At 39.2% G+C, this 19147-nt stretch overlaps 1 protein-coding gene across 4 annotated transcripts in view; it reads left to right on the top strand.

Annotated features, from left to right (window-relative positions):
- Positions 1-19147, top strand: part of CACNA2D3 (calcium voltage-gated channel auxiliary subunit alpha2delta 3) — a 1429924-nt gene that overhangs the window by 1010088 nt on the left and 400689 nt on the right. For all 4 annotated transcript variants that reach the window (XM_082265096.1, XM_082265095.1, XM_082265094.1 and 1 more), the window contains one exon: positions 16996-17079. In XM_082265096.1, the coding sequence (XP_082121222.1) occupies positions 16996-17079 (84 nt within the window). The remainder of the gene's footprint in view (positions 1-16995; positions 17080-19147) is intronic.

Genomic DNA, 19147 nt, shown 5'->3' with positions numbered 1-19147 from the left:
TGTTAATGAAATTAACAACAGGTGCACTAGATGGGTAACAATGAGACAACCTCCAAAATAGGAATGATTGTATAGGTGAAGGCCAATGGCATTTTTTTCCCTACTCGTCTTTTCTTTTAGTTTTGCATTAGGCTAGGGTCAATGTCACTACTGGTAGCATGAGGCAAAACCTGGACCCTATAGAGATTGCACAGACAGTCCAACTCCTCCAATATGGTACATCAATATGTGCCATTGCCAGAAGGTTTGCTGTGTCTCCCAGCACAGTCTCAAGAGCATGGAGGAGATTCCAGGAGACAGGCAGTTACACTAGGAGAGCTGTACAGGGCCGTAAAAGGTCCTTAACGCATCAGCAGGACCGGTATCTGCATCATTTGTGCAAGGAGGAAAAGGATAAGCACTACCAGAGCCCTACAAAATGACCTCCATCAGGCCACTGGTGTGAATATCTTTGACCAAACAATCAAAAACAGACTGGGGTGAACTGAGGGCCCAGTGTCCTCTAGTGGGCCCTGTGCTCACTGCCCAGCACCTTGAAGCTTGATTGGCATTTGCCATTGCACACCAGAATAGGCAGGTCTGCCACTGGAGCCCTGTGCTTTTCACAAATAAAAGCAGGTTTACCCTGAGCACATATGACAGCACATATGACAGACATGAAAGGTTCTGGAGAAGCTGTAGAGAACGTTATTCTGCCTGTAACATTGTTCAGCATGACCGGTTTGGTGATGGGTCAGTGATAGTCTGGGGAAGCATATCCATGGAGGGACGCACAGACCTCTACAAGCTAGACAATGGCACCCTGACTGCCATTAGGTATTGGGATGAATTCCTTGGACCCATTGACGGACCCTACCCTGGTGCAGTGGGTCCTGTGTTCCTCCTGGTGCATGACAATGCCCAGCCTCTGGTGGTGAGAGTATGCAGAAAGTTCCTGGAGGGTGAAGGAATTGATGCCTTTCGAATGGCCCCCACACTCGCGTGACCAAAATCCAATAGAACAACTCTGGGGCATTATGTTTCAGTCCATCCGACGACGCCAGGTTGCACCTCAGCCTGTTCAGGAGCTCAGTGATGCCCTGGTCCAGATCTGAAAGGAAATACCCCAGGACACCATCTGTCACCTCATTAAGAGCATGCCCCAACATTGTCAGGCAAGCATACAAGCACGTGATGGCCATACAAACTACTGAGTACCATTTTGAGTTTCTGCAATGAAATTTCAGAAAAATGGACTAGTCTGCTCCATCATTTTTTCACTTTGATTTCCGGGGTGTCTTTAAATTCAGCCCTCTGTAGGTTGATCATTTTAATTTCCATCAAACGATGTGGCATCTTTTAGTTCCTAACACGTTACCCAGTCCATATCAGTATAGATATCCAGCATGATATTTTTCCCCATTAAGATCTGATATGTTTTCAAAGTGTTCCTTCAATTTTTTTGAGCAGGGTATTAGTAGTTGCCTATGCACACATATCATCCAAAAGAAAGAGTGGCACTCACAGCTCTTGAAAGGTGAACACACAGTGATAACATTTTATTTCAATGTTTTGACGAGGCACAAGCTTGTCTTGAGGAAGAGGACCTTGTTGCTCTCTCTTTTGGAATAATATATATATTATATACATATTTATGTAGATAGATATGTGGGTTCAGAGGGAACTACCATTTTTTTTCAGTAAATAAAAACTTTTATGAGATAGAATACATATTTATATATACTTTCACTGATACTGATGAACTTTTATTAGGACTTTGGTAAATTTGAGTTAGGTGTTCCTATATGTGAGGACACAGTATTATTATTATTATTATTTTCACTTTATTATTTGTATTTTTGCATTTTACACTGTATTATAATATTAAATATTATTATATGTATTATGTTTTATCATTGCACTATATAATAAGTGTTTCTTATTTATTTATTATTATATAGTTTGGAGTGCTGACTGCTAATAGGGTTTAGGGGCAAGCAAGAGGTTGAAAATAGAAGTCAGCATATAATCTATTTCAAGAAAAAAGTAATTGTTGGTATAAACTGTAGATTTGTGCAGTGAATCATAATTACTTTTTTTTCTTGTTGCTAAAATAGGTTTGAAAAATTCCTACCTGCCTCAGCTTAACATTTTTTTCCTCCTCTTGTGTGTAAATCGTGCAAAACTCGAGCTAACTGATGTGACTGAGTCACCAAGGCCAAAACACCTAAACAAACTCTCCGAAACACAGCAGATAATAGATCCTGAGCTGGAGGCCTCATCAAGCCAAACACTGCGGTCTAAATCACCTTAAAAATAACTCATACTCCCACATGCTTGTTTTCATAGAGAGGTGTTAGTACCTCTGTATCCTGCAGTATCCAAAATTAATACGGTAATGACCCAATGCATGCTTGCTGGCCAAAAAATATAGATTGCCCTACCTAATTGCAGTCTAGACTTCAAGGCAAAGGGCCAGCTAAAATGTATAAGTTATTTGTGCTCAGACTTCTAAAGAATGCTTAGATTCCTAATAGCGTTAAAATATTTCTGTGAAATTTAAAAATATAAAGCCACAGGTATTCCTGAGAGAATATATCCACAATCTGCCATGTCTAAACTATACGTAAATACATTAATATAGATAGAGAATGTGGTTACCTGATCTGAGAGAAACAGAAAATTGACAAATTCATTCATGTAATTAAATTGAAGCACAATTAGGAGGGGAAAAAACATATATTTTTGATAAAGCAGAGATGGGTTAGGACCCCTGTTGAATTTTTATTTGTCGAATGAAGATATAAGGATTAGAGTACCAGCTGGTTTTTTGTCCAGACTTATTTTATCATCACAGTTAGCAAAAGCAGCCAACAGATTTGGTGGGGGAGTTCAAAGGGCTCATCATCAGAGCTTGTGGATGCTGAAACATGGTATAACCTAGACAGTTCTTGGTATGATTCTCAGGAAGAAAACAAATGCCTCTTCCAAGGCTGCTTTCAGTCCATATTATGGACGCCACACTGACAGGTAGAGAACACCACAGGAGGAGCTGGACTGCAAGATGGTGGGTGGGAACTCCTAGCTAAACAGAGACAGGAGTCAGACATTTTGGCAGGAAGATCTCACTGTTGGGGTTTCCAAGTAAAGTAAGGTGCTAGGCTTTAAAAATAAAATAATACGTTTTTATGGACTATATATCTTGCTTTTATTTCAATATATTTTGTATTGCTTTTTTGCTTTCTGAACATAAGCAAAAAAAAAAAAAGAAGAAGGAAAACCATGGACAACTGTCAGTGTAGAAACATGTAGAATAAAGGTTACAAGGGTAAAAAAGATCATACCTTCTGGTATCCTAGTAGTGATCCAAGCATGTCTACGTCTACAGAACATAGTATCAGATAGTATCAGAAACACAAAACAAGAGGGTGAGGGATAGGGATTAAGTGAATTCACTTTGAAAGGGATTAACCATCAAAATAGGTGAAGATTTCTCATCATGAAAAGACCCTGCATATTTGTTAGCGGGGGAATTGGGTGGTAAATTACCATTATTGGGTGGTAAATTACCATTATTTGGCTGTACACAGCTTTAGCCTGTGTAAGTGGCAGATCATTTTTTCTAATAGAAGAATCTGCATTCAAAGTCTAGTCTTTTAAGTCTAGCAATATCAATAGCAGAACGCCTACCACGGAAGGAAGAAGAAAACCTGCTGGGCCATTATTAAAATCTCTGCCATACAACCCTACTGTATTGCCACATTGCAGACAGTTATGTCGAACTTTTATTCTCTACATTTTTCAGTAAAGATTCAAATCTGGTTGTTGAGAGCAAACAGTTTGAATTTGAGACAAATTGACTCACTGACTTAAGTGACTAAAGGTTAATGATGCCATTTGATACTAAATTTCAAAATGGCACCAAACAAAAGTTGACAAATGGTCTATCACTCCACTATTCTACTACAAAATGTCATTATTGGTTATTGTGTCTCTGTTATAGAGGTTTCTTCCATAGTCTATTTCTGGACACATTGGTTCACTGCTTTGTTGTGGTTTGTCTGTATTGAGCACAAAGCCCCTGTATGTGTGATAAACATTTATCTTGGTTATTGTCAGGAAAACCTTGTACAAATGTCAGTAAAGTGAAATCACATTTAGGCATGATGACATTGTTCTATTGGCAGAATTATTTTACTTAGGGGGATATTGACAAAATGGTGAATGTGACTTTCCCCAAACATTCACTGGTAGTGAATCAATCACTGTACTTTCAAACACATGCATTTGGAATATACACCGGCAGTAAATGTATGGTAAATGTTAGATCCACTGCTTTATAATTATGCCCCTTAGTATTAGCAGAGGGCAGAACGTCGTATATGCCAAAATTCAGAGTGACCTACCTTTTTTTATACAGAATACAGAATAGTAATGGTCATATTTACTGCACTGATCTTGACTGTGGGTTAAGAAGAATCTCTTGTTATGGAATTGCTCATTAAAGTGATGCTAAACTCTGGTTTAAAGAAAAAATCTATTCAAGTATGTTTTCTCACTCAAAAATGCCCCTTCTATTTCTCTCAGCCTCCCCCAAATTCCCTTTTTCTTGCTGCTGTGATCGTTCCTGTTAGAAAGTGGCTACAACTGTTCTCCATAGTCCCACTGTATTTAGTAATGTAGCCTCCCTCTTTTGCATGCTTCTGAGATGGAGTAGGGACTATGGACTTAGAGCTATGCTCATGACCACAACTTAATGTGTATGTAGGCAGGTTGTCTACTGTGTTAATACAAGCAAGATTAGTGTGGCTGCCCAGGTTGGGGAGAGGAAGGGTCACCTTTGTTATGTTCTACTGCTCTAGTTTTGTGGCATTTTGGGGTCCAGCCTCCTGTCCTGTGATATATAAAAGGCAAAGGTTTGGATCTCAAGGGTCGACTCGGGTCAGAGCAGTGAACAAAAGATCAGGACTGTGTAGGATGTGCTGAGACTTGCAGTTCCTCTATGGGGCATCAGCTTTTAGAATTTGCCCAAGCTTAACTTCTCCCATCAAGACATGCCAGCTAAAGACTTCACCCATAAGGACTTTACCTGTACAGGTACACTGGGGCAGCCACCACTAGCTTTAGATAGGGAAAGGACATTCTGCCATGTTGTGTTTATCATGCCACACTTTTAGTAAAAGTTGTTAGCTGCAACAAGCCTGCTTTAAAATTACTCAAGGGATGCACGTGGGGTCCTGGCACACACAAACACACACAAATGTCTGAGTCTTCAACAGCCTGTAACAGCACACAACATTTTCTAGTCACATTTCAGATACAAAAGGTTAACTGCAACCAGTCATTGGTTTGGTACCTGGTAGGGTGACAGGTTGCCAGGTAGCGAGGGGGTCCAGTGTTATGGCTCCCTCCCTAACCGTCTGTCTCTTTCAGTCTCTGAAAGCGGATTAGCAGGAAAACACAGTAAGAAAAAGTCTCAAGAAGAATGGATTACAGGGCCATTAAGTTAATGCATATGGATTATTTTTGGAGAACAAGGATATTGTTTAGTGTCACTTTAACAGATGGGAGCTTTGAAATTTGATAATTCCCATTTGTGTAGCTGTCTCTAGGATGAATCATTAGACATTTTTGTATATTTCTTAGATATTTGGTGCTGAGACTAGTAAATTTTAGGAATTCCCACCTGCCACACTCATGGGGCATCACTCTTCCTGATGATGGTCATCACTCTTCCTGATGATGGTAATGCTATATACAACACTTTTTAATGCACATCAATGCAAAGCATGGTTACGAACAACACTTTGCGTGTTGTGCTGTCATTGTTTTAGAATGGCACTCCAACACACAATGAGAGTAGTGGGCAAAGAACTCACATTTTATTCCACTCCATTCCTGTTCCAAGAATAACTCATATTTTTTATTTTCTATCACTTCTAATTACCAGTTACAATGGTCATCAGGAAGAATAGGGAGTGGTAATCTCCCCAATGGGAATCCACACAAAAAAAAAGATTCAGCTTTTTTTTATAGAGAATTGTTATCAGTTATTATCTGGTCACTGATATTGTCAGTCATCACTCTCTGCTCTACCCCTCCAGCGATCACGGGAGTGCCAGGTGGGAGCAGCTGGCTCGGGCTCTCAGTGACGTGCTTAGAGGCTGATCCAGCTGCCTATCAGGCATCTGGGTGGATCCAAACATTGACGTCAGCCAACAGCAGGCTTTAGCCCCGCGGTCAACTGAATTTGGGTCACAGAAGAGCACAAGTAAGTGCACCCTTGTTGGCCACCAGAGAAGTATGACCAAAAAAGCTTTGACCATACTTCTGTTAAAATGTTCTGGTGTTACTGTATGTAATTGTATTAGGGTTTTAAAAGTGCGAGTAATATGCTGGCTGCATTAGTAACTAGGAGCAAAAGTCTTACGTCACCACTGATGAATCTGAGCCTACCTGATGTAAGGTTGTCTAGGTTGGGACAGGAATGTTACACTCTTTGAGCATTATAATAAGGCAGAACTTCTAGGGAAACAAACCATGGGGATGCTAAAAAAAAAGTTCTGCTATTCACTGTTCTTCATAGTAAATCAATTTCAGCTTTGCAAGTTCTAAAACATTTTTTAGGGGGGGGGGGAGGAGTCAACAATGACTGCCTTTGTATTGCGGTCAAATAATTTCTATCTTAGGGTGTAATATGAAACTTGGCCCCATTCCCCGTCAAACCACACTTAACTTATAGGAATTAGAAAGTTCTTCTCCCTGGAGTTATTTCTTCAGAATTAATAACTGCTGCAAGCCCACACAGCCACATCAGTCTACAAACTACAGATCCAAATACAGACTACAAGCCCCATTTGCCACCTGGGCAGAGAGACTCATAAATCTCAAAGGAATACAAGTGCCGTGACAATACCACTTTTGTAGTCCATTTTTTACTTCCCGCAGCCCCATAGCTTAAGGTAGGTACCTCTATGTGGACTTGAACTAGAGAAATAGTCTGCAAGACCCTGTGCTTTGCACCCATAATGCCCTGATAGTGGTTACAATGCTTTTTAGGCTCCAATAAGTGAATATTTTTATTTTACTGTGGGGGCATTTTTTCTTAAATAGTGGACTATGCCTTTCAAACAATCATATGTGGAGATATGTAGTACTGCTGCATTAGATTCAGACATTGTGATTCAAATCATTTGTGCATTGACCCTTAGGCACAATCCAATAAACTGCCAGGGGGCCCTATGAATTAAAAAGCTGAAAATTACATTTTGATAACTAGTAATAATCTAGACATGTATAAATGGGAACTGTGCCCTCATAGCTTCTATATACAGTATACACATGTGTTTATTAGTGGTAAAGAAAGAAGATCAGAAAGTAGCAGCAAGAAAACATAATTTGCCACACAAGTGTCACCTTATTCTAGCCTCTTCATATCCAGGTGTGTGTGGGAAGTAAGGAGATATATATTTACATATATTTTCTTTTTGTGATTAACACTGAGGCTCCCACATAGGTGGGATAGTCTTCACCAACCATAGTGAAGGTGGTTGGTGTTCACAGGTTCAGTTTTAATAGTAGGTTCTCTTTAGTGGCAGATTCTTAGTGTTGTCCAAATGTAATGTATTCATGGCCACTGTAGGAAAGCGTGTGTTATAGGGGCAATTAGGGATTTCCATGCAATAAATCTTTTTGCTGAATTTCTGCAGAAATGTGACCAACCAGTGTTTGCTTTACTGGAAGTAATGAAGGTAATGCTACCACTTAGATCAGGGGTGCTCGACCGTTTGAAGAGCGCAGGCCACCTAAGTGTTTTTGCAACCGGTCATGGGCCACAATTAAATAATTTTTTATTTTTTTTATTTTGAATAGCTTAATGAAGATTTTAAACAACATTCAGAATCATCATTTTTCCTGGGATCAATCAACGCTGGTTGTTTACCCACTCTTTAATCACCAAAACAAAAATCTAACCAGATCCCCTATTAATCCCACTCTCAGGTGTGACCAGCCAAAAAAGCTCAGAACCAGTGTCGCTGCCTTCACTATATCAGGGTCTTTGCAGCCATAATGTGAATTGCCAAAACATGGACTGTGGACAAGCTAAACAAAAAAATGACAGTCCAGAGAACAACGTGGTCTAGTAGTGCAACCGATCTCCTTATTAGGCAAAGATAAAATGAAACATAATGCACACACATTCTCCTAGAATGATACCAAGCTCATCACACAACTGTGAGAATGCACCTTCGGAACCTCAGTAGCGAGGCCTCTAGATGTAATTCACTCGGCAAAAGACTCTTCTCCCCGTGTCTTTGTGTTAGTAATGAAAGAGAAGAATGGGGCACCAGCCCCAATAGTTGCTTGTGTATGCCAGCCACCAGGATTGTGGAGGACCGGCAATCATTCATTAGAGCAGCGTGCAGCCAATGGCTTTGTGGGTTGCCATAGGTTTGAGATTGCAGACCACATCAGACGGCTCCACGGGCCACATTTGGCCCGCAGAGTTGAGCATGCCTGACTTAGACTAATGCTAATCTTCTACAGAATAGTGACCACTGTAAATACTTTAAAGATAGAAGAAATATATACATATTCTGTATATCCTAAAAATGTACTAATTGTGTGCAACTTACATACAGAGCCAGATAAAAGTGGAACTAGTGAGCCCCCAAAACATCACCAGTATTGTTCCATTTCCATAGTGAAAACAGACAAATTTTCCAAGACCCCTATCAGGTTGATCATAGTATGTACTATATGTCAACTATACACTAAAAAAAACATGTAATTAAGATGCAAGATAGCAAAACCAATTAAACTACTTGGCAAGTATAAACAGAGTGCAAAGTACTAAGAAAAAAAAAAAAAAAAAAAACTTGGAGCACCATGTAATTTACTTGCTGTACTGTATGGTATCACTCATCATTGCACGCAAAATACCTTTGATTTGGCAAAGTGTAGTAGTTAGTTACTAGCACACACCTAAAATAATTACACAAATTTACAAATCAAAAGTATTATAACTCATTACATGTTAGTAATTTGGATCCTTTCCATATCGCTGATGATGCCAACATTGAATAAAACTAAAGAAACTCAATAGAAGTTTGGAATCTATTATGGAAGAATCATGCTTACTAAAGATCAGATACCCTTTGTATATTATTTGTTTCAGTTTATTGTACTAAAATTTAATGAGTGCTCTCAATGAGTGCATAAAACCATTTGCATCATTTCCTCTCCCAGAAGAGCTTATCATACCCTATCTCTACCACAATCATACAAACACTTTATAATGGCCAATTTAGTCATTTATGATTAGCATGGCTAATGATATGTTTCTGGGCAGTAGGAAAAAACATATGTTTTTTATTTTTTTAACTTTTTTTTTTATTTGCACTAATATTTAAGGCGGTATTAAACCCAAACCCAAAAATGTGATATATTGCAGTTTACAAGTCATTAGGGTGTACTTTTAATAAACAGAGAAAAGCCGTGATCCTGAGGATCACGACTGATCTCTGATGAGTTACCGTTTAGTTAGCTGAGATGAGGAGCAGAGAACATGTTCTTCTCTTCTCATCACAGTACATGACCGCTTCTGTCACAAATGGCCAGTTTAGAAAAGTGAGATCTGAAGATCTCACAGACGTTATTCTGAAATATCTCCATTCCAGATTCTCCAGCTCAGAGGTGGAGAATCAGTGGGAGAAGCTGGTGTGATAGAGGAAGAAGACTTCTTTCTTCTGATATATCAGCACCAGGGGGTTCAAAATTAAAAAAAAAAAAAAAATATATATATATATATATATATATATATATATATATATATATATGTATATATGGTATGTATGTATGGGTGTATGTATATATATATATATATATATATATATATATATATATATATACATACTGTATGTACTGGTGTATATATATATATATACATATATATATATATATATATATATACACTGTATGTACTGGTGTATATATATATATATACTGTATGTATATACACTGTATGTATATATACTGTATATGTGTGTGTGTGTAGATAGATAGATATTCAGTTAGTTTTCATGTGTCAGAACATGTCATTACGAGTGCTTTTAAACTTTGGTTTCACTTTTTAAACTTGGCGGCACTGTAATCTCACAAAATCTCGTGAGATTACAGGCAGTCCACCCAGTTATACAGGGATCACGGCCGTTTTCAGAGAAAAAAATTCTCCTCTGATCACCCTTTGAGAATTGAAGTTCTCGACCACCTAAACTGGGTGCCAGAGTTGATAATTTTTCTCTGAGAATTGCTGAGAAGTGAACTGAGAGAAAACTTCTCAGTTTACTAAACGTACACCTAGATGTGGTGGCTGCATTCATTTTCTTTTTTAGGATTTTTTTCCCTCTGCTTTCACCTGGTGATCTGGCCTGTAACACACCTCCTGTATTAAAGTGCCTCTACCCTGGAGGAAGGTACACAGGGGCACATTTGGAGAAAAGCATTGTCAGTTTGGAAGGAGATGAGTGTTAGATGTACTAGCAGATTTAAATACAGTAACAAACCGAAGCCAAACTCCAGCTAACACTTTATAAGCAATTATAGCAACAGTTTTTTCCTTTTAGGATAAAGGTTTTACAGGAATAAATAAAGATTGATAATTTTAAGCACCCCTGCAAGTGATAGTTGGTTTGTCTCATCCCTGTAACTGCAAGAGACCTTGTTCTTTTGAAAAACAGCAGACTTATATATTCAAATAGAAAAAAGGAATCATAAAAAAGAAAACAAATGCAGCCATCACATCTAAGAATCGGTAAGCTGCAATATTATAAATGTTTGCTTTTCGGTTTAATACTGCTTTAAATGTTCTAGGCTTGCTTTTGGATGGTTTCCTTCTTGTTGGTTTAAGCAGTACTGATACAAAAAGTTTAGACAAAATGTTAGAATAAGAGAACTGGGGTGTTCTCTTGTTCTAACAATTAGTCAAAACTTTTTGTTTTTGTCAAAAAATTTTTGACAAGAAGGAAACCATCCAAAAGCAAGTCCAGAACATTTAAAGCAGTATTAAACTAAAACTTTTGGGGTAAAGCTTGACCTGAAAATTTAAATGTTGATGCAAATAAAAAAAAGTAACATAGTACTGGGATGTTTTTGATGGTAGTGCTGCAATACAGCTAAAATCACATCAAACCTGAACAGAGCGAGGAAACTAGAGCGTGATCAGCAAACCCACAAAAACACAGGCAAACATGCAAACACCATGCAAATATCTACTGCATCTAGGACCACAGTGCTAAGCAATAAGCCACAGGGTTGTATTTTCCATATTGCTACTTGTGGCCAAGTGTATAGGCCATCATGGTTTAAAAGCATCAAGCCTAAAAATGTATACATTTTGATAACTTTTCCTTCTTTGCTTTCCCTCTTCTGGCTACTTCTGTACATTTTTGGCTAATTTCAGAAAAGACCTCTGGGAATGAATGCAAAAAGGTTTAGAGGAGTCAGAAGTCTCTTTATAGTTCACAAAACATGAAACCATAAACATGTTTAGTTTTTTGTTGTGTACAGTTGAAAAAGCACTCGTTTCTTAATAATCATACAACAAAATGGGTGACGTTTGCACCAAAGAGTATCATCATTTCAGGGTGCCTGTGGAAGTACAATGGCCAAATAAGGTTCCGATAATACACTATGGGGTTCATTTACTAAAACTGCAAAATCTGGTGCAGCTCTGCATATAAACCCATCAATGTCCAGTTTTTTTTTTTTCTTTGTCAAAGCTTAATTGAACAAACTAAAGTTAAAAGCTGATTGATTACCATTCACAGCTGCACCAGATTTTGCTCTCTCCAGTTCAACCTTCCTAGCGGTATTCCCGAGTGTGGCTCGGGGTTAAATTTCAGTACCAAAAGCAGTAACCCCGAGCCACATTCGGTGGATCCTGGTAGAGGGGTTACTTACCTTGTCACTGGGATCCAGCGATGTATCCCGGCGGTTTGTGGCGGCGGATCTTCCTCCCGATCCTCTGTGTGCCTGGCTTCTGTCTCATGCGACGTGACGCTTGCAGAGGGGTGGAACCGGAGGCAAATTCAAATGTAAAACACACCAAACACACTGATACAATTCAAAATAAAATAAATTCACATTAGTTTGCCCCCCAGTGCCCTTTCCTGCAGTTTTACTGTACTTTTTATGTATATATATATATATATATGTATATGTGTATATATATAATCCGAAAGAATCATACGCCAGGAAGGTTAAGCAAATCAACCCCTATGTAACCATAGCAGTTGCCTATGTAGTTGTGGAACAGGACAGTGGCGTCACCATGGGGGGGTGTGGGTAGTGTGGACTGCACCCAGATGACACTCACCAGAGGGATGATACCCACTGACATAGCTACAGGGGTCACGGGGGTCACAATTCCCCTGTCAAACTATGTCACTGGGGAAAAGTAAACTCAGAGGGCCCAGGAGTTGTAGTCTTTATCTGCAGACAAAGTAGGGCGCTGTGGCAAGGGATGGACTACAATTCCGCTCATGCTTTGTGTCGGTGTACAGTCATGGGATGCAGAGCAGGGCACCCGGCTAGCCTGGGCCTTTTGAGTTTACTTTTTCACAGTGACACACTGTGAAAGGGCAGGTTGAGTGGAGAGCAACATCTGCAGTTCAGGAAGTGGGCGGAGGTGTGGTCAGCAAAGAGGGAGACTTCTATAGCATTCAGTGGAGCTGAGAGTCTGCATAAGATGAACTGCCTAAAGACTGCAGAGGAAATGCACAATGATTATTCTGTGACTACCCAACAATGTTATTTGGTGTGTGTTGCAAGTGGCTGTTATATGTGCACTGCAGCACCATCTCTGGCCTCACAGAGCCCTCAGAGCCGAGGGAGACTCATTGTGGAGATTTGACAATTCAATGCCAGGGAACGGGGCTGGAAGGGAGTTTAATCTGTACTAAGGTGGGGGAGGGTGACACCATGTTTTTCTGCACCAGGTGACACCAACCCTAGTGACTCCACTAGAGCAGGACATCTGTAATGGAAACAATGAAAATTAGTATCAGCCGAAGTGCAATCTCATGGGAGATGCTTCCACTCCTGCCTCTGTAAGGCAGCATAGGACCTTGTCTTGTACATCCCTGTGCCGCTAGTAAAATATCACTGGAGTCTGCATTTCACCTATCTCTTTATTGCCGCTGAACTAGGCTCCTTTTTCACATGTAAAAGGGCTAAATCTCAGAAAGCTGTATTAAGATGCCACCATGCTAGATTTTGCCAGTAACCTGGATAATGCAAGCATGCACCTGGACATTATACTGCAGTGAAAACCAGTGATTTCAATATTATTATAATATATATGGTATGTAGAAGAAATTATTGCAACAGTTAAAGTATATCTAAATCCAGTTTATTAATTTTTTTTTTCACATAGGTATTTACCCTCTTTATCTGTCCTAGTGACCACTGTCAATGATATAGAAAGTTGTGGGGAATCCAAAATTGTACAGTTGTTACTGGACAGGACATGAAAGGAAGTCTTCCATAGTATATCTGTTCCAAACTCAACTAGGTGACAAAGGGGTGGTGAAGACAGGCATTTGATTCATGTTTTTACTGCCCCTGACCCTTAAAAATTACCATGACAGCTTCTTAAATCTGATCACATTGCCACTCTTGCGATGCTTCGTAATGTGGCTAATTTAACTTGACATATTGCATTTGGCAGGTGGTGCCACTTGTCAAATGTGCCCAATAAAGCCAGCTGGACTTGTTGCAGCGTGGTATTTCAGTGTTAAATCCCCCTTGGCATTGAAAAAAGGCATTCAGGAGGTGGCAGTATAACCTCCCGAACACTTGCAAATCACTGTTAATTCACCTTTGAAAAGTGATCACATCGCATTAAAGGGATCTAAGGGAGCTATTCTCATCACCTTGGGGGCGTTTTCTTTCTGTTCCTAATGTGTTTTCAGGAAAGAAAGTGAAACTAAGTGATATATATATATATATATATATATATATATATATATATATATATATATATATATATATATATATATATATATATATATATATATATATATATATATATATATATATATATATATATATATATATATATATATATATATATATATATATATATATATATATATATATATACAGTGGGTACGGAAAGTATTCAGACCCCCTTAAATTTTTCACTCTTTGTTATATTGCAGCCATTTGCTAAAATCATTTAAGTTCATTCTTCTTCCTCATGAATGTACACATAGCACCCCATACTGACAGAAAAACACAGAATTGTTGACATTGTTGCAGATTTATTAAAAAAGAAAAACTGAAATATCACATGGTCCTAAGTATTCAGACCCTTTGCTGTGACACTCATATATTTAACTCAGGTCCTTTCCATTTCTTCTGATCATCCTTGAGATGGTTCTACACCTTCATTTGAGTCCAGCTGTGTTTGATTATACTGATTGGACTTGATTAGGAAAGCCACACACCTGTCTATATAAGACCTTCCAGATCACAATGCATGTCAGAGCAAATGAGAATCATGAGGTCAAAGGAACTGCCTGAAGAGCTCAGAGACAGAATTGTGGCAAGGCACAGATCTGGCCAAGGTTACAAAAAGATTTCTGCTGCACTTAAGGTTCCTAAGAGCACAGTGGCCTCCATAATCCTCAAATGGAAGACGTTTGGGACGACCAGAACCCTTCCTAGAGCTGGCCGTCCGGCCAAACTGAGCTATCGGGGGAGAAGAGCCTTGGTGAGAGAGGTAAAGAAGAACCCAAAGATCACTGTGGCTGAGCTCCAGAGATACAGTCAGGAGATGGGAGAAAGTTGTAGAAAGTCAACCATCACTGCAGCCCTCCACCAGTCGGGGCTTTATGGCAGAGTGGCCCGACGGAAGCCTCTCCTCAGTGTAAGACACATGAAAGCCCGCATGGAGTTTGCTAAAAAACACCCGAAGGACTCCAAGATGGTGAGAAATAAGATTCTCTGGTCTGATGACACCAAAATAGAACTTTTTGGCCTTAATTCTAAGCGGTATGTGTGGAGAAAACCAGTCACTGCTCATCACCTGTCCAATACAGTCCCAACAGTAAAGCATGGTGGTGGCAGCATCATGCTGTGGGGGTGTTTTTCAGTTGCAGGGACAGGACGACTGGTTGCAATCGAGGGAAAGATGAATGCGGCCAAGTACAGGGATATCCTGGACAAAAACCTTCTCCAGAGTGCTCTGGACCTCAGACTGGGCCGAAGGTTTACCTTCCAACAGGACAATGACCCTAAGCACACAGCTAAAATAAGGAAGGAGTGGCTTCACAACAACTCCGTGACTGTTCTTGAATGGCCCAGCCAGAGCCCTGACTTAAACCCAATTGAGCATCTCTGGAGAGACCTAAAAATGGCTGTCCACCAACGTTTACCATCCAACCTAACTGGAGAGGATCTGCAAGGAGGAATGGCAGAGGATCCCCAAATCCAGGTGTGAAAGACTTGTTGCATCTTTCCCAAAAAGACTCCTGGCTGTATTAGATCAAAAGGGGGCTTCTACTAAATACTGAGCAAAGGGTCTGAATACTTAGGACCATGTAATATTTCAGTTTTTCTTTTTTAATAAATCTGCAACAATGTTAACAATTCTGTGTTTTTCTGTCAGTATAGGGTGCTATGTGTAAATTCATGAGGAAGAAGAATGAACTTAAATGATTTTAGCAAATGGCTGCAATATAACAAAGAGTGAAAAATTTAAGGGGGTCTGAATACTTTCCGTACCCACTGTATATATATATTATTATTATTATTATTATTATTATTATTATTATTATTATACAGGATTTATATAGCGCCAACAGTTTGCGCAGCGCTTTACAATGTGAAGGAAGACAATACAGTTACAATACAGTTCAAAACAGGAGGAACTAGAGGGCCCTGCTCGTTAGAGCTTACAATCTAGAAGGGAGGGTCAAGTGAAACTAAAGGCAATATATATATATATATATATATATATTTACACACACACATACACCGATCAGTCATAACATTATGACCACTCATGATAGTCTTCCAAGACATGTACTCCACTTGAACTTTGATGTATGGTATGGTATCTGTCAGTAGCAGATTCTTTAAGTCCTGGAACTTGCAAGGTGGGGCCACCCCAGATGCTTAACTGGATGGAGGTTTGGAGAATTTGGAGGCCAATTTGTTTTCCTCAAACCATTCTTGAATTCATCAGACCAGGCCATCTTCTTCCATCGCTCCATTGGCCAGTTCTGTTGCTCACATGTTCATTGCATGGACTTTAGGCTGTGGACACAGGTCTGCATGGACACCCTGACCATTGTACTGCTACGTAGTCCAATACACAACAAACTGCAATGCACTGTGTGTTTTGACACCTTTCTAGCAGAGCCAGCATTAACTTTTTCAGTAATTTGAGCTACAGTAGCTCTTCTATTGGATTGGACTGTCTCTAGTTCACTTAATTTCTTCCTCCTTGGACCACATTTGGTAGTTCCTTACTACTGCAGACTAGAAATATTCTACAAGAGCTGTAGTTTTGGAGTTGCTCTGACCCAGTCGTCTAGCCATTACAATTTGGCACCTGTCAAAGTTTCTCAAATCCTTACGCTCGCCCGTGTTTTTCCGCTTTCAGCCCATCAACTTCAGGGACAAAATGTTCAATTTCTGCCTAATATATCTCACCCATTTTCTGGTGATATTGTAACAAGATAATGATTGTAATTCACGTTACCTGTCTGTGGTCATAATGTTATGGCTGATTGGTGTATATCCCATAGCTATCAGTCAGAATTTTGCTGTTAATTTAAAATCTCTATTTGAAGAGTGATCCTTACTACAGGTACTATGAATACTTTCCTCCTTCTAGTTAGACTGTAGGTTAAAACTATCTTTTTTTTTGTAAATCAACAAACGTCATTGCATGAAACTAATAAACTCTTTTAAACCAGTTGTTTTACTTATTTTAATTTCCAACAGTATGAAGAAGGGAAAAAAAGAAGGAAACCCAACTACAGCAGTGTGGATTTATCGGAAGTAGAGTGGGAAGACCGAGATGATGTGGTAAGATTCACAGAGCTGATCAATTTAACAAATAACATAATTCATAGCACAACTGTAACAGCCCAGTGAGCTTTATCTCACATCTAATATTAAAGTTCTTCTTATGGTTAGTCTAACTTTGTTTTCCCACTGGCTTCCAATATCTTAATTCAGTGACGGGATTTCTCAACTAATATATGTTTGTACATGAGGGGGCAACCGTTTTTGCTCACTACATTTACAGGCTTTGTTTCTTGCTTTACAGTGCTTCATTATATCACCAGGGCCAAGTGGATTCCACCCGAGAGTCCTCAAATAATTTAGTCAGGTCATAGCTAGACTGAAATTCTCAGTCATTAAGGATAGCTTACTAACCGGAATGGTACCAGTGGACTGGCGGAATGCATACCAGGAAACTACAGGCCAGTCAGCCATACATCAATAGTTTGTAAATTGTTGGAGGGGATGATAAGAGACCATATTAAGATGATTTCATATGATGATGAAAATAATATTAGTAGTAACCAGGATGGGTTTATGAAATGGGTTTATGAAAGATCAATCTTGCCAGACCAACCTGTTACCATGAGGAAGTGAGCTGTAACCTGGATAAGGAAAGGTCTGTGGATGTACAGTGTATGTAGATTTTGCCGAAGCGTTTTCTGTAGTACCCCACAAATGCTTAATTTTCAATTTGAGGTCTGCTGGTATCAACAATAGTGTATTTATTTGGATAGAAAACTGATTACAATGGCGTGTCCAGAGGGTAGCGATACTCAGCGTCTGTTTTGAATGTCACAAAACATAAACATATCAAGTGAAAAATCCAAGTAAATAAATGGTTACGGTCCCTTTTATTGGCATGGGACAAGAATGTGCGAATGGTATATGTGCATTTCAAAAGCAGAACAAATAAACAAAAAATATCTGTCTCTTTAAATAACATGAAACATTCGTGTGTAAGGTAGTATATATTTAATTTCATCAATATATTGCATGCCCTGTCTGTGAAAAATAAATAAATGTAAATTTCAAACATATAAAAAATGTGGATTTATCTTCTTTAAACATACGTATATATACACACAGATAGTTCTAGTCCATCCGGATGATTTTTGAACCCCTGGGGAAATGATGGATGGAAAAGGATCTGGGGATCCTAGTTGATGACAGACTCAGCAATAGCATGCTATGTCAAGCTGCAGCAAGCAAGGCCAGCAGATTATTTGCATGCATTAAAAAAGAGGATTTACTCAAGAAATCTATAATTCTACCACTTTACCTAACTCTGGTACAGTGACATCCTGAATATGCCATCCAGTTCTGTTTAAAAGTCCTCAGGAGGGATGTGCTGGAAATGGAGAGAGTTTACAGAAGGGCTGCTAAACTGATAAGAGGGCTGGAGGACCTCGGTTATGAAGAAAGGCTACAAACACTAAGGTTATTTTCCCTGGAGAAGAGATGCTTAAGAGGAGATATGAGCACAATATATAAATATCTAAATGGCGATTCTAGCATAGGGGGGAAAACTGTTCTGTCCCAGGTCGCTCAAGAATAGTGATGTCGCGAACCTAAAATTATAATTTTTTGATAGAGAGCCAATTATTGGAAAAATTAAAAAAAAATAAAAATAAAAAATTTCTTTGGATTTAGCATCTGGGGGGTCTAAAAAGTGTACCTGTCAAGTTTCAGCTCTGTAGCATGTCCAGAACCCCTAAAAAACAGCATTTCTCTTATATTTTCAGGAATACGGCTTCTCTGCGGCTGGCTTTTTCTCTTGCAGGCATTTATCGGGCATTTTTTTAGGCAGGCATGTCATTTTTTGTATTCAGTGTCTGGGGGGTCTAAAAAGTGTACCTGTCAAGTTTCAGCTCTGTAGCATGTCCAGAACCCCTAAAAAACAGCATTTTTATTATATTTTCAGGAATACGGCTTCTCTGCGGCTGTCTTTTTCTCTTGCAGGCATTTAGCGGGCATTTTTTTAGGCAGGCATGTCATTTTTTGTATTTAGTGTCTGGGGGGTCTAAAAAGTGTACCTGTCAAGTTTCAGCTCTGTAGCATGTCCAGAACCCCTAAAAAACAGCATTTT

This window comes from Pelophylax lessonae (assembly GCF_965119305.1).
Source record: "Pelophylax lessonae genome assembly, chromosome: 8".
Taxonomy (NCBI): Eukaryota; Metazoa; Chordata; class Amphibia; order Anura; family Ranidae; genus Pelophylax; species Pelophylax lessonae.
Note: the sequence above shows the minus strand (reverse complement) of the source record. Positions and strands in the feature narration are given on the sequence as shown.